Source organism: Brachyhypopomus gauderio, unplaced genomic scaffold (genome assembly GCF_052324685.1).
Source record: "Brachyhypopomus gauderio isolate BG-103 unplaced genomic scaffold, BGAUD_0.2 sc43, whole genome shotgun sequence".
Classification (NCBI taxonomy): Eukaryota; Metazoa; Chordata; class Actinopteri; order Gymnotiformes; family Hypopomidae; genus Brachyhypopomus; species Brachyhypopomus gauderio.
Window position 1 is genome coordinate 2,207,068 of NW_027506869.1, and position 11,488 is coordinate 2,218,555.

Here is an 11,488-nt window from a genome sequence, read left to right on the forward strand (position 1 = left end):
GGGAACACCTACTTCCGGTCACGCCCACTTTTAGGGGCGGGGCTTAAATATGTTGTTTTAGGGGTCCCACACTACCCCCCTATCAAGTCTCGAGCCGATCGGCCCATGGGAACACCTACTTCCGGCCACGCCCACTTTTAGGGGGCGGGGCTTCAATATGTTGTTTAGGGGGTCACACACTACCCCCCTATCAAGTTTCGGACCCCTACGACATTCCTGAACTTGTACAAGCCCACCTGGGGTGGGTAGTGGCCAACATCCCAATTGCAATCTATTTGAATAGGCATCCCATAATAGCTGAAATAGATTGGAAGTGGGATAGGTAATCACAAAACATCCCAATTGCAATCTATTTGAATAGGCATCCCATAATAGCTGAAATAGATTGGAAGTGGGATAGGTAATCACAAAACATCCCAATAGCAATCTATTTGAATAGGCATCCCATAATAGTGGAAATAGATTGGAAGTGGGATCGGTAATCACAAAACATCCCAATTGCAATCTATTTGAATAGGCATCCCATAATAGCTGAAATAGATTGGAAGTGGGATAGGTAATCACAAAACATCCCAATTGCAATCTATTTGAATAGGCATCCCATAATAGCTGAAATAGATTGGAAGTGGGATAGGTAATCACAAAACATGCCAATTGCAATCTATTTGAATAGGCATCCCATAATAGCTGAAATAGATTGGAAGTGGGATAGGTAATCACAAAACATCCCAATTGCAATCTATTTGAATAGGCATCCCATAATAGCTGAAATAGATTGGAAGTGGGATAGGTAATCACAAAACATCCCAATTGCAATCTATTTGAATAGGCATCCCATAATAGCTGAAATAGATTGGAAGTGGGATAGGTAATCACAAAACATCCCAATTGCAATCTATTTGAATAGGCATCCCATAATAATGGAAATAAATTGGAAGTGGGATAGGTAATCACAAAACATCCCAATTGCAATCTATTTGAATAGGCATCCCATAATAGCTGAAATAGATTGGAAGTGGGATAGGTAATCACAAAACATCCCAATTGCAATCTATTTGAATAGGCATCCCATAATAGCTGAAATAGATTGGAAGTGGGATAGGTAATCACAAAACATCCCAATTGCAATCTATTTGAATAGGCATCCCATAATAGCTGAAATAGATTGGAAGTGGGATAGGTAATCACAAAACATCCCAATTGCAATCTATTTGAATAGGCATCCCATAATAGCTGAAATAGATTGGAAGTGGGATAGGTAATCACAAAACATCCCAATTGCAATCTATTTGAATAGGCATCCCATAATAATGGAAATAAATTGGAAGTGGGATAGGTAATCACAAAACATCCCAATTGCAATCTATTTGAATAGGCATCCCATAATAGCTGAAATAGATTGGAAGTGGGATAGGTAATCACAAAACATCCCAATTGCAATCTATTTGAATAGGCATCCCATAATAGCTGAAATAGATTGGAAGTGGGATAGGTAATCACAAAACATCCCAATTGCAATCTATTTGAATAGGCATCCCATAATAGCTGAAATAGATTGGAAGTGGGATAGGTAATCACAAAACATCCCATTTGCAATCTATTTGATTAGGCATCCCATAATAATCGGAAAAATAAATTGGAAGTGGGACGTTTTTTACTTACCTATCCCACTTCCAATTTATTTGGATGTGCTCCACACTGTGGCCGAACTGCGTATCGCTCGAAAAACGCCCGTTTTTCAATAATTTATTGCCGGCCTCATGGGGGCGCTAGAGGCGGGGGGACAACTCCCCTCGTCTTTGGGGGTCCCCCCCTCGAGGCCTGACCCATCCACCGACCCGGCAAAAATCTGGGGGCTTCGGCGCGCAGCCCCCCTTTGGGGCCGTCAATTGGCCACTTAATAGATTGGGATTGGGATGTTGCTGCGCTAACTAGAGTAAACACAGTAGTAATTTCAGGAGTTATCGCAGCAGTGATCTCACAGTACACCATGCGAAACCAGCATAACAAGGAGAAATGGTGGCAGGCACCATGTGCCCCTATGATAGCGCTGTGTTAGAACAAGATCCAGGTGGTTATGTCATCCACAGAAACGAAAAGGACTGCAGTAGTTAATGCGATCTCTGCGGTGGCCTGCAGCCCTGCTAACGCTGATCAGCTGACCAGTTGACCAGTTCAGTGGACTGTTCGTGTGTTTATTGGATGAGGATCTTTTTGAGCACAAGACATTTCACACTTGTCACCCAAGCAGAGCAAACCTCCTCTCGGATGAGTTTCGGCTGGATTCTGGCCAACCCTGCATCAGTCACAACAAAGCTGAATGAAAACCTGTCGTGCGAAAACTGAAAGAAAATAATGGAATTTCCTGTGTGAGGTGGAGCAAGCTGGAACAGTTATACGTCCATTGCTTAGATCACAAGGAAGAAGAAGAACAGAACTGAAATGGTGTTGACTATGCCAACCACATAGTGTGGGTGTGGACATGCTCAAGTCTCCGCTTGCTAGAAAAAAGTGTCAGCGCTAGCTTGATGGCACTTCCCAGATGAATGGACCCCAGATGCTGCTGTGGTAACATAACCCAGTGCCAGGGGAGCAATTGGGTTTGGGTGCCTTGCTCAAGGGCACTTTTGTCATGGCCTCGGGGCCTGTGAATCAAACCCACATCCCTCCAGTCACAAGATCAGTTTCCTAACCATCAGTCCATGATATCCCCATGAGCAAACTAGAGTTCACACACTACAAACCATATATTCAGAGTGAGAAAAGCTAATTTGAATGACCTAACCTCCCAGAGCAAATCACATCGAGACTCTGTTCTGAGTGCTTAAGAGTTCACACCACACAAAACGGTTGTGCACAGAATACAGAGCTGGGTATCAACTGGTAACAACCAGACAAACAACCAACATCAACCAATCAACCAATCGACCATACAATCAACCAACATCAACCATACAAACAACCAACATCAATTAATCAACCAACATCAACCATACAAACAACCAACATCAATTAATCAACCAACATCAACCATACAAACAACCGACATCAACTAATCAACCCAAGTCAACCATACAAACAACCGACATCAACTAATCAACCCAAGTCAACCATACAAACAACCGACATCAACTAATCAACCAACGTCAACCATACAAACAACCGACATCAACTAATCAACCAACGTCAACCATACAAACAACCGACATCAACTAATCAACCAACGTCAACCATACAAACAACCGACATCAACTAATCAACCAACGTCAACCATACAAACAACCGACATCAACTAATCAATCAACGTCAACCATACAAACAACCGACATCAACTAATCAACCAACGTCAACCATACAAACAACCGACATCAACTAATCAACCAATGTCAACCATACAAACAACCGACATCAACTAATCAACCCAAGTCAACCATACAAACAACCGACATCAACTAATCAACCAACGTCAACCATACAAACAACCGACATCAACTAATCAACCAACGTCAACCATACAAACAACCGACATCAACTAATCAACCAACGTCAACCATACAAACAACCGACATCAACTAATCAACCAACGTCAACCATACAAACAACCGACATCAACTAATCAACCAACGTCAACCATACAAACAACCGACATCAACTAATCAACCAACGTCAACCATACAAACAACCGACATCAACTAATCAACCAACGTCAACCATACAAACAACCGACATCAACTAATCAACCAACATCAACCAGACAAAGAAGTGATTTCATCTTTAGCACATATAATTAAACAAGACAATGGAATTGTAGAGTCAGCTGAGTCTAAAAGGAAAAATGTTTTATAATAAATTATGCATGATAGTCAACACCACTTGAGGCACAGTGGCTACTCAGAGAACCCACTTCAGAGATAAACTATGACCCTGAATTTAAAGAATTTAACCTCAAATTTGTTTGGTTTTATGGTTTCTATGAATACATCAGGCATTTCCAAAGAAGGTTTGTGTGTTTGTCTGTGCCTGAAAAGGCTGGTGTGCACCAGAAAATGTCCTAATACAAACCCTTTGACCCCTGACCTTTCTGACCTCTCAGGCTGTGCACTCTAGATGGCATCACTGTGATGACAGCAGAGGAGCTAGAGAACGGGCGGTGTTACGTTGCCGTGGGAACAGAGCGGTTCAAGAAGCTTCCGTACGTGGAGCTCCTCCTGAACAAAGGGACCGGAGGAAGTGCGGACCGGTGAGGATGACGAGGGTCCTGGCAGGAGCGTTTGGACCTTTGCTCGTCTACAGACTCTTGCCCTTACCTTGTTGTGACGCTGTTTCCTAGACATTATCCTGGAGAACGAGGGCTGCACAGGAGAACTGAGGTTACACGCAAAACACCTCTGTGAGGGCACAATCATTTGCTGAGTCTGTGACATGACGTTAGAGAAATCATCACAAACGTCCTGCAATTTCCTACAGACTAAGAAGGGGTTTCCTCAGGACAGCCACAGTGATTCAGCCCTCCTCGAATCTCCTGAGGTAAAATTTATCAGCAGAAAGCCAACATGAGGTTAAACAATATTAAATCACTATAATGATCTTTACTTGTAAGTATTCGTAAATCAAATATTTGTAAATCATTCCTTGTGTTCACTTTCCTTCAGTCCATTAAATGGTTACAATGATATTTATTTGTAAATATTTATATTTATCATTCATTCAACATATACACAGAGCTTCTGTGGGAGCAGCAGCCCTGAAACGTTTAGTAAATAATGCTTAGATGCTGGAAGTTGTAGAGGGGCCACCCGTTAGTGCTGAACTGCCTGCTGTGTCTCAGAGGGACGGGCGGAGGGTGAAGTCCACGGGAGACGAGACGGTGGGCGGGGCGCTTGCCCAGACGGCTGGCAACGAGAGGGAGGAGATCTCCGTGTTCCATGCCAAGCCTGTCCGCGTCCGCAAGCACAGGGGCACACGCAGGACCCCAGCTAGGATAGGAGCAGGTGTGGGGGGCGCACACACACACACACACACACACACACACACACACACACACACACACACACACACTTTCTAGTCTGCTGTAGGACCTATGTCTCTAATTCTGTATGTGTCACCCAGCTCAGCCCAGTGTGTTTAAGGGTGCTGGCAGGAGGAGAGAGGAGGTGCGAGGAGCAGAGGAGGTGGCCGAGGACGAGAGCACAGCTGTGGAGCTCCCTGTAGACCAGGTAGACCCCCCGACCCCTGTAGACCAGGTAGACCCCCCGACCCCTGTAGACCAGGTAGACCCCCCGACCCCTGTAGACCAGGTAGACCCCCCGACCCCTAGAGACCAGGTAGTCCTCCTGACCCCTGGAGACCAGGTAGTCCTCCTGACCCCTGGAGACCAGGTAGTCCCTCTCAAGCTCCCTACCTCCCCCTGTTCTCCTCCCTCTCTCATTCCCCATTACTCTTTCTCTCTGAAGACCCCCTACACTCTTCCACCTGCAGGGCTCCCAGGCTTCTGACAGGGCCCTAATCATTCATATTCATTTTTATATTTAATTTTAGAGAGTTGCTGAAATAGTAGAGGATGAAGAGGTTAACAAGAGCCAATCGGATCACACATATCAGGTAAGTGTGTGTTCGGGGGGTGGGCACAGGGTTCCGTCTGTGGCAGTGATATCTACCGTCTCACTCCCTTGCAGACACAAGTGTCTGAAGAACGTCTGACATCTAGACGCTCCAGAGAGGCTGATGTAGATGACCTCCGGTCTTTAGACGGAGAGACACCAGCACACGGTAGCTCGTCCCCTGCTGGACACACCAGAGCCCAAGAAGATGTGTTCACTGAAGACCTGCAGGAGAGCAGTCAGGATGATCACGTTAGTCAGGTACTGGATGTTCAACAGACCAGACACACATAATTTGATGTGTATGACCAAACCAGCTCCCACTCCTATGATGGGCTGATTCATGATATACATGACATAACACTCTTATCCTGACCTAGTCAGCCAACTGGGAATAATCTAAACATTGTGTGAAAGATTAGATCACAGATATTTTCCAGGTCTCTTGGATATTGGCTTTTTCGAGCTTATCTATGTTTTGGTTTTTCCACACACAAAAAAAAACTCTTCCAACAGTCTCTCAATCCTGTAACATACACTGCTCAAAAAAATAAAGGGAACACTTAAACAACACAGTATAACTCCAAGTCAACCACACTTCTGTGAAACCAACCTGTTCAGTTAGGCAGCAACACTGATTGTGAAGCAATTTCACCTGCTGTTGTGCAAATGTAATAGACAACAGGTAGAAATGAGAGGCAATTAGCAAGACCCCCCCCTATAAAGGAGTGGTTCTGCAGGTGGGGACCACAGACCACTTCTCAGTACCTATGCTTTCTGGCTGATGTTTTGGTCACTTTTGAATGTTGGTGGTCCTTTCACACTCGTGGTAGCATGAGACGGACTCTACAACCCACACAAGTGGCTCAGGTAGTGCAGCTCATCCAGGATGGCACATCAATGTGAGCTGTGGCAAGAAGGTTTGCTGTGTCTGTCAGCGTAGTGTCCAGAGGCTGGAGGCGCTACCAGGAGACAGGCCAGTACACCAGGAGACGTGGAGGAGGCCGTAGGAGGGCAACAACCCAGCAGCAGGACCGCTACCTCCGCCTTTGTGCAAGAAGGAACAGGAGGAGCAAAATGACCTCCAGCAGGCCACAAATGTGCATGTGTCTGCACAAACGGTTAGAAACCGACTCTATGAGGATGGTATGAGGGCCCGACGTCCACAGATGGGGGTTGTGCTCACAGCCCAACACCATGCAGGACGCTTGGCATTTGCCAGAGAACACCAGGATTGGCAAATTCGCCACTGGCGCCTTGTGCTCTTCACAGATGAAAGCAGGTTCACACTGAGCACGTGACAGAGTCTGGAGATGCCGTGGAGAGCGATCTGCTGCCTGCAACATCCTTCAGCATGACCGATTTGGCAGTGGGTCAGTAATGGTGTGGGGTGGCATTTCTTTGGAGGGCCGCACAGCCCTCCATGTGCTCACCAGAGGTAGCCTGACTGCCATTAGGTACCGAGATGAGATCCTCAGACCCCTTGTGAGACCATATGCTGGTGCGGTTGGCCCTGGGTTTCTCCTAATGCAGGACAATGCTAGACCTCATGTGGCTGGAATGTGTCAGCAGTTCCTGCAAGATGAAGGCATTGAAGCTATGGACTGGCCCGCCCGTTCCCCAGACCTGAATCCAATTGAGCACATCTGGGACATCATGTCTCGCTCCATCCACCAACGTCACGTTGCACCACAGACTGTCCAGGAGTTGGCGGATGCTTTAGTCCAGGTCTGGGAGGAGATCCCTCAGGAGACCATCCACCACCTCATCAGGAGCATAGCATGCCCAGGCATTGTAGGGAGGTCATACAGGCACGTGGAGGCCACACACAATACTGAGCCTCATTTTGACTTGTTTTAAGGACATTACATCAAAGTTGGATCAGCCTGTAGTGTGTTTTTCCACTTTAATTTTGTGTGTGGCTCCAAATCCAGGCCTCCATTGGTTAATAAATTTGATTTCCATTGATGCTCTTTGTGTGATTTTGTTGTCAGCACGTTCAACTTTGTACAGAACAAAGTATTTAATGAGAATATTTCATTCATTCAGATCTAGGATGTGTTATTTGAGTGTTCCCTTTATTTTTTTGAGCAGTGTACTAACCACTTCAGTCTACATGGTGCGAGACATATACTTGGTTGGTGATTCACCCAGAGAAATCACGATCCAGTGCGTAGAGATAACGGTCAACGACCATGGCACAACACCATCCAAACAGCATTATCAGTGTCTAGTTCCTTATTTTGTCTGAATATTTTGAGTGCTGTTTGTGTTTCAGAATGGTGGGTCCCATGGAGCCCAGACTATGTAATGTACGTGATGGAGTGCAGTAGTCATCACACACGGTCAAGACTGTCCTTGGTGGGTTACATCAGTTGGCTTCATTGTTTGGAAAGTTAGCCTACGTTTCCTCACAGACGTCTCCTCATCCAATGGACTGATTTTTCCCCCAAGCACATGATTTTAGGTTCTTCAAAGTTGACATTAAATGGGAGATGATGAAAAACAAAATATCAATATATGGTCCAGTGAGATGGTGATTTTGCCCATCATACTTATTTGAAGCCTCAATTAGGGTTGTGTATTTGATAAAATACACAAAATTTGATAAACTGCAAAACCTGCAAAGAACAAACTTAATGTTTTAAATAGAATTATTGTAGTAATGTGAAAATATAACACTCCCATAGTGAGTTTTATAAGAATATGAACCTCTACATACTGATCACAGCATTCTAACGAAATTACACAATTGTATTTTTATGGTTTCTTGGTAGCTCTTGAACATGTTGATAAATATGTAGTTGTTTTCCCCATGCTGTCGTGTTATGAAAGAATAGTATGCCAATATTCAACAAGTTTATTTTTCTTTGTACAAAAAATCCTCAAACTAAAAAAAAAATCAGTGTAACTTACCTTAAAATCATTGTTAATAAAGCTATTTGTTATATTTGAATTTAGTATATTATTCCATCATAAGTTTATTACAAATTCACACAAAAGTCTATACATGGAAAAGAGAAATGAGGTGTTGGTATCTACACGTGAGTCCTGAGTTCTACATACCTATCAGCGCTTCGCAAATAGTTCTGAGCGCTGTACACAAAGCCTTCTTACATTTTATTACAACTCTTTCGCCTTCATGATTAGCCTCCATATTTATCTTCCTGGTTTAAACAGGAAATGCAGGATAGGACATGATCAGTGTGATGGGAAGCCATGTTGCTTTTCCTCTCGAGTGTAGACACTTCCTGTGCATCCCAACCCCGACTAGCACTGGTGCCATTCATCAGGTCTGACACCTGCTCTGGCTTTCACTTCTGCATGAAGTTCCTGTGTGTTCAGAGCCAGCTGAACGCAGCACTCCCTACAGGGACTTAAGCCAAGTGGAAAACGGGTCCTTGGCTCAGAAATTCTGTGCAGAATCCCTAAACTACGATCTCATCTCGTTCGAGATCTGATCCACGCAAGCCGGTCGACTCCCAGCTACAGGCAGGGAGCTGTGAAGAGTCCCGCGGTCGTGTGAAGGTCGGTGAGACGCTGGTCTGGAGCCCGGTCCTCCCGATGGAATTATAGGGAGACGTGTGAGGAGTTGTGGAAGCCCGTCGCACCTGCCTCCGAGATGGAGCTCACCACACACATGGTCACTCCCACCATAGTCAGCAACATGCCCAGCACAGCTCCTGAGAGGGGAACAGAATTCAGTCACGACAAAGACAGATGACCCGTTGCAGGGAGTATGGATAAAGTGCAGAGCTGGTTGTACTTTTCCCTCCAAAATCCTCCCCGAGCAGTTTTCCGGCGAGCATTGTGAAAAGGAAACTGAGGGAGTTTACCACAGGTACAGCGAGAGACAGCTCTGTAACACAGAACAGCCAGTCACCAGTGCTGCCAACAGTCTACAGTGTAGACACATCACATTTGTGACTGCGTATTTCCCCTCCAAATGACTGGAACAGTATAATGTGCCACTGACCTGTTGTGGCAAGCGTGAGATAGAACATCACAGACCCACTCTGGTTCAGTAGAAAAGGTAAAAGATACTGGGAAAAAACCCAACAAAATAGGCATGTATTGAATTTGTGCATAATGAGATTTTTCAGCATATGACTGACAGTGTTGAGCACGTCAGCATTGTGGTTAAGGTCAAAGTAATTTTGGTCTTATGCTTACTCATGTACAAAGGAGGAAAAGTTGGTAACTACTGTATAACTCCCACATAAATCATATACTATATGTGGATATATAACTCTCACATATAAATAACTCCCCTAAATCTGAGAAAACACATTTCTCCCAGTTTTTAATACGAACTTTGTTTGGAAACGTGTGTTGTACCTTTATATTAAGAATCAGGAACTTGACTTCTGCCAGAAACTGAGAGACTTTGTTTCCTTTGCGAACCTGCTCAAGTCCCTCGGATCCTTTCTTCAGGAGGGGGTTGGTGGCGCCCCACAGAGCGGCGACCACAATCAGGGTCAGCGTCTCCACTACAGAAAGTAATGGGAGTGGAGATGAAAGCTCATCTAAAACACCACGCGTAAACAAATCCCCAGGCGCATGTTTCTCAGAGCCAGACGATAAGCGATTAGCTCTACAGGAAGTGTATGCCAGTGCTTAACAAGAGTATGCTTAGTTCAGCGGTCCTTGTGTATAATGTCTTGGCTAAAACGTTTAGACAACGGCTGAACCAAAGTAATGTAGTAGTTAAGAAAATGCTGCATTTTGGCGTTCATACTAAAAACACTCACCTACTGTCACCATTTCTTCTTGTTACTGTTTCTGCGACAAATGGGCACTATAGTGCCACCTAATGGTTGGGTGGTGATTCAGCAAGGATTTACACGACCGTGGAGTTAATGTTGTGCCGACACGTTTAAATCGCCAACATACTTAATTGCCGTGTTTCCTTTCTTGAGGAAGCAGCTCAAATTTCATGTTTTCTCCCACTGCTTTTGTGTTGGAGAAAAAAAGAATGTTGTGGGGTTTTTTTTAATAAAATGCCTTTAGTAGTAGTGTGTACCAAAATACCAAATACCCACGCTTACACCAAGGTTAGATCGCTAAAAGGGCAGTTATTTTACATCCCATGTACTTCCATTAAATAAAATACTCTAATTTCAAATTAACAGTTTTAAATGAGTTTTAGTCACCTAACCGATCATTAATGTATTTACTCAGCAAATTCATTCATCAATATATCTGGTAGTGGTTGGTGTAGTGTAGGTAACACTTCTGCCGGTGAAGGCCTGGCGTTCAAACCACAAGACCTTCTTCTATATGATGCTTCAAACGGTGAGTCTCTGGATAAGACCGTCCAATGCTTTTCAAGTTCGTCACTACTTGTATTAATAAGTGACACAGCTGATGTATGTTTTCGTAGTCCGGCCAGAATTTTCTGGGACAAGTTCATGTGTTTACAGGATCAGTCCGCGGCCGCACTGAGCAGGTTAGTCTGACTGGAGCGGGGGAGGTAATAACACCGTTAAACAGCAGCGTGACTACGGGCCGGGGCCGCAGTGCGCGGCAATGGCTCCTCCACGGGCCGAGTTAAACCACCGGCGGCCCACCGGCCCACTAACCCATCGGCCCACCGGGGAAATCCCCCGTAGTAATGTATGCCAGTCCGCCCCTGCGTAGGACTGTCGTATGTCAAAAGCTGGAATATGTTAAGTGAATGGTGTTGCTCTTGGAGACGACTTCTTGGATGTTGGAGGAAAACATGAAGGCATACTGTTGGATAAACACTAACAAAAGCTCCCCCAAAAATAGCAACGTTGACATGGCCAATGTCCACACGACTTGACCTAGATCTACTCAACATATTTCCCAGACCTTGTTTGGTCATATTTATATGTGTGTGTGTGTGTGTGTGTGTGTGTGTGTGT

The 11,488-nt window shown here is 44.8% G+C and overlaps 2 protein-coding genes across 3 annotated transcripts in view; one reads left to right on the forward strand and one right to left on the reverse strand.

The window, feature by feature from the left end:
* dcdc2b (doublecortin domain containing 2B) overlaps nucleotides 1–8,556 on the forward strand; it is a 71,695-nt gene extending 63,139 nt beyond the window's left edge. For both annotated transcript variants that reach the window (XM_076985704.1, XM_076985705.1), the window contains 8 exons: nucleotides 4,094–4,240; nucleotides 4,331–4,370; nucleotides 4,468–4,527; nucleotides 4,829–4,991; nucleotides 5,110–5,216; nucleotides 5,539–5,601; nucleotides 5,676–5,861; nucleotides 7,879–8,556. In XM_076985704.1, coding sequence (XP_076841819.1) covers nucleotides 4,094–4,240; nucleotides 4,331–4,370; nucleotides 4,468–4,527; nucleotides 4,829–4,991; nucleotides 5,110–5,216; nucleotides 5,539–5,601; nucleotides 5,676–5,861; nucleotides 7,879–7,911 — 799 coding nt within the window. In that variant the 3' untranslated portion in view covers nucleotides 7,912–8,556. The remainder of the gene's footprint in view (nucleotides 1–4,093; nucleotides 4,241–4,330; nucleotides 4,371–4,467; nucleotides 4,528–4,828; nucleotides 4,992–5,109; nucleotides 5,217–5,538; nucleotides 5,602–5,675; nucleotides 5,862–7,878) is intronic.
* tmem234 (transmembrane protein 234) lies at nucleotides 8,445–10,435 on the reverse strand. The gene is made up of 5 exons (XM_076985706.1): nucleotides 10,352–10,435; nucleotides 9,939–10,090; nucleotides 9,577–9,643; nucleotides 9,367–9,459; nucleotides 8,445–9,283 (listed from the first exon to the last, which is right to left on the reverse strand). The coding sequence occupies exons 1-5, from the start codon at nucleotides 10,362–10,364 to the stop codon at nucleotides 9,171–9,173; spliced, it is 438 nt and encodes a 145-aa protein (XP_076841821.1). The 5' UTR covers nucleotides 10,365–10,435; the 3' UTR covers nucleotides 8,445–9,170.
* Nucleotides 10,436–11,488: the final 1,053 nt, after the last annotated feature.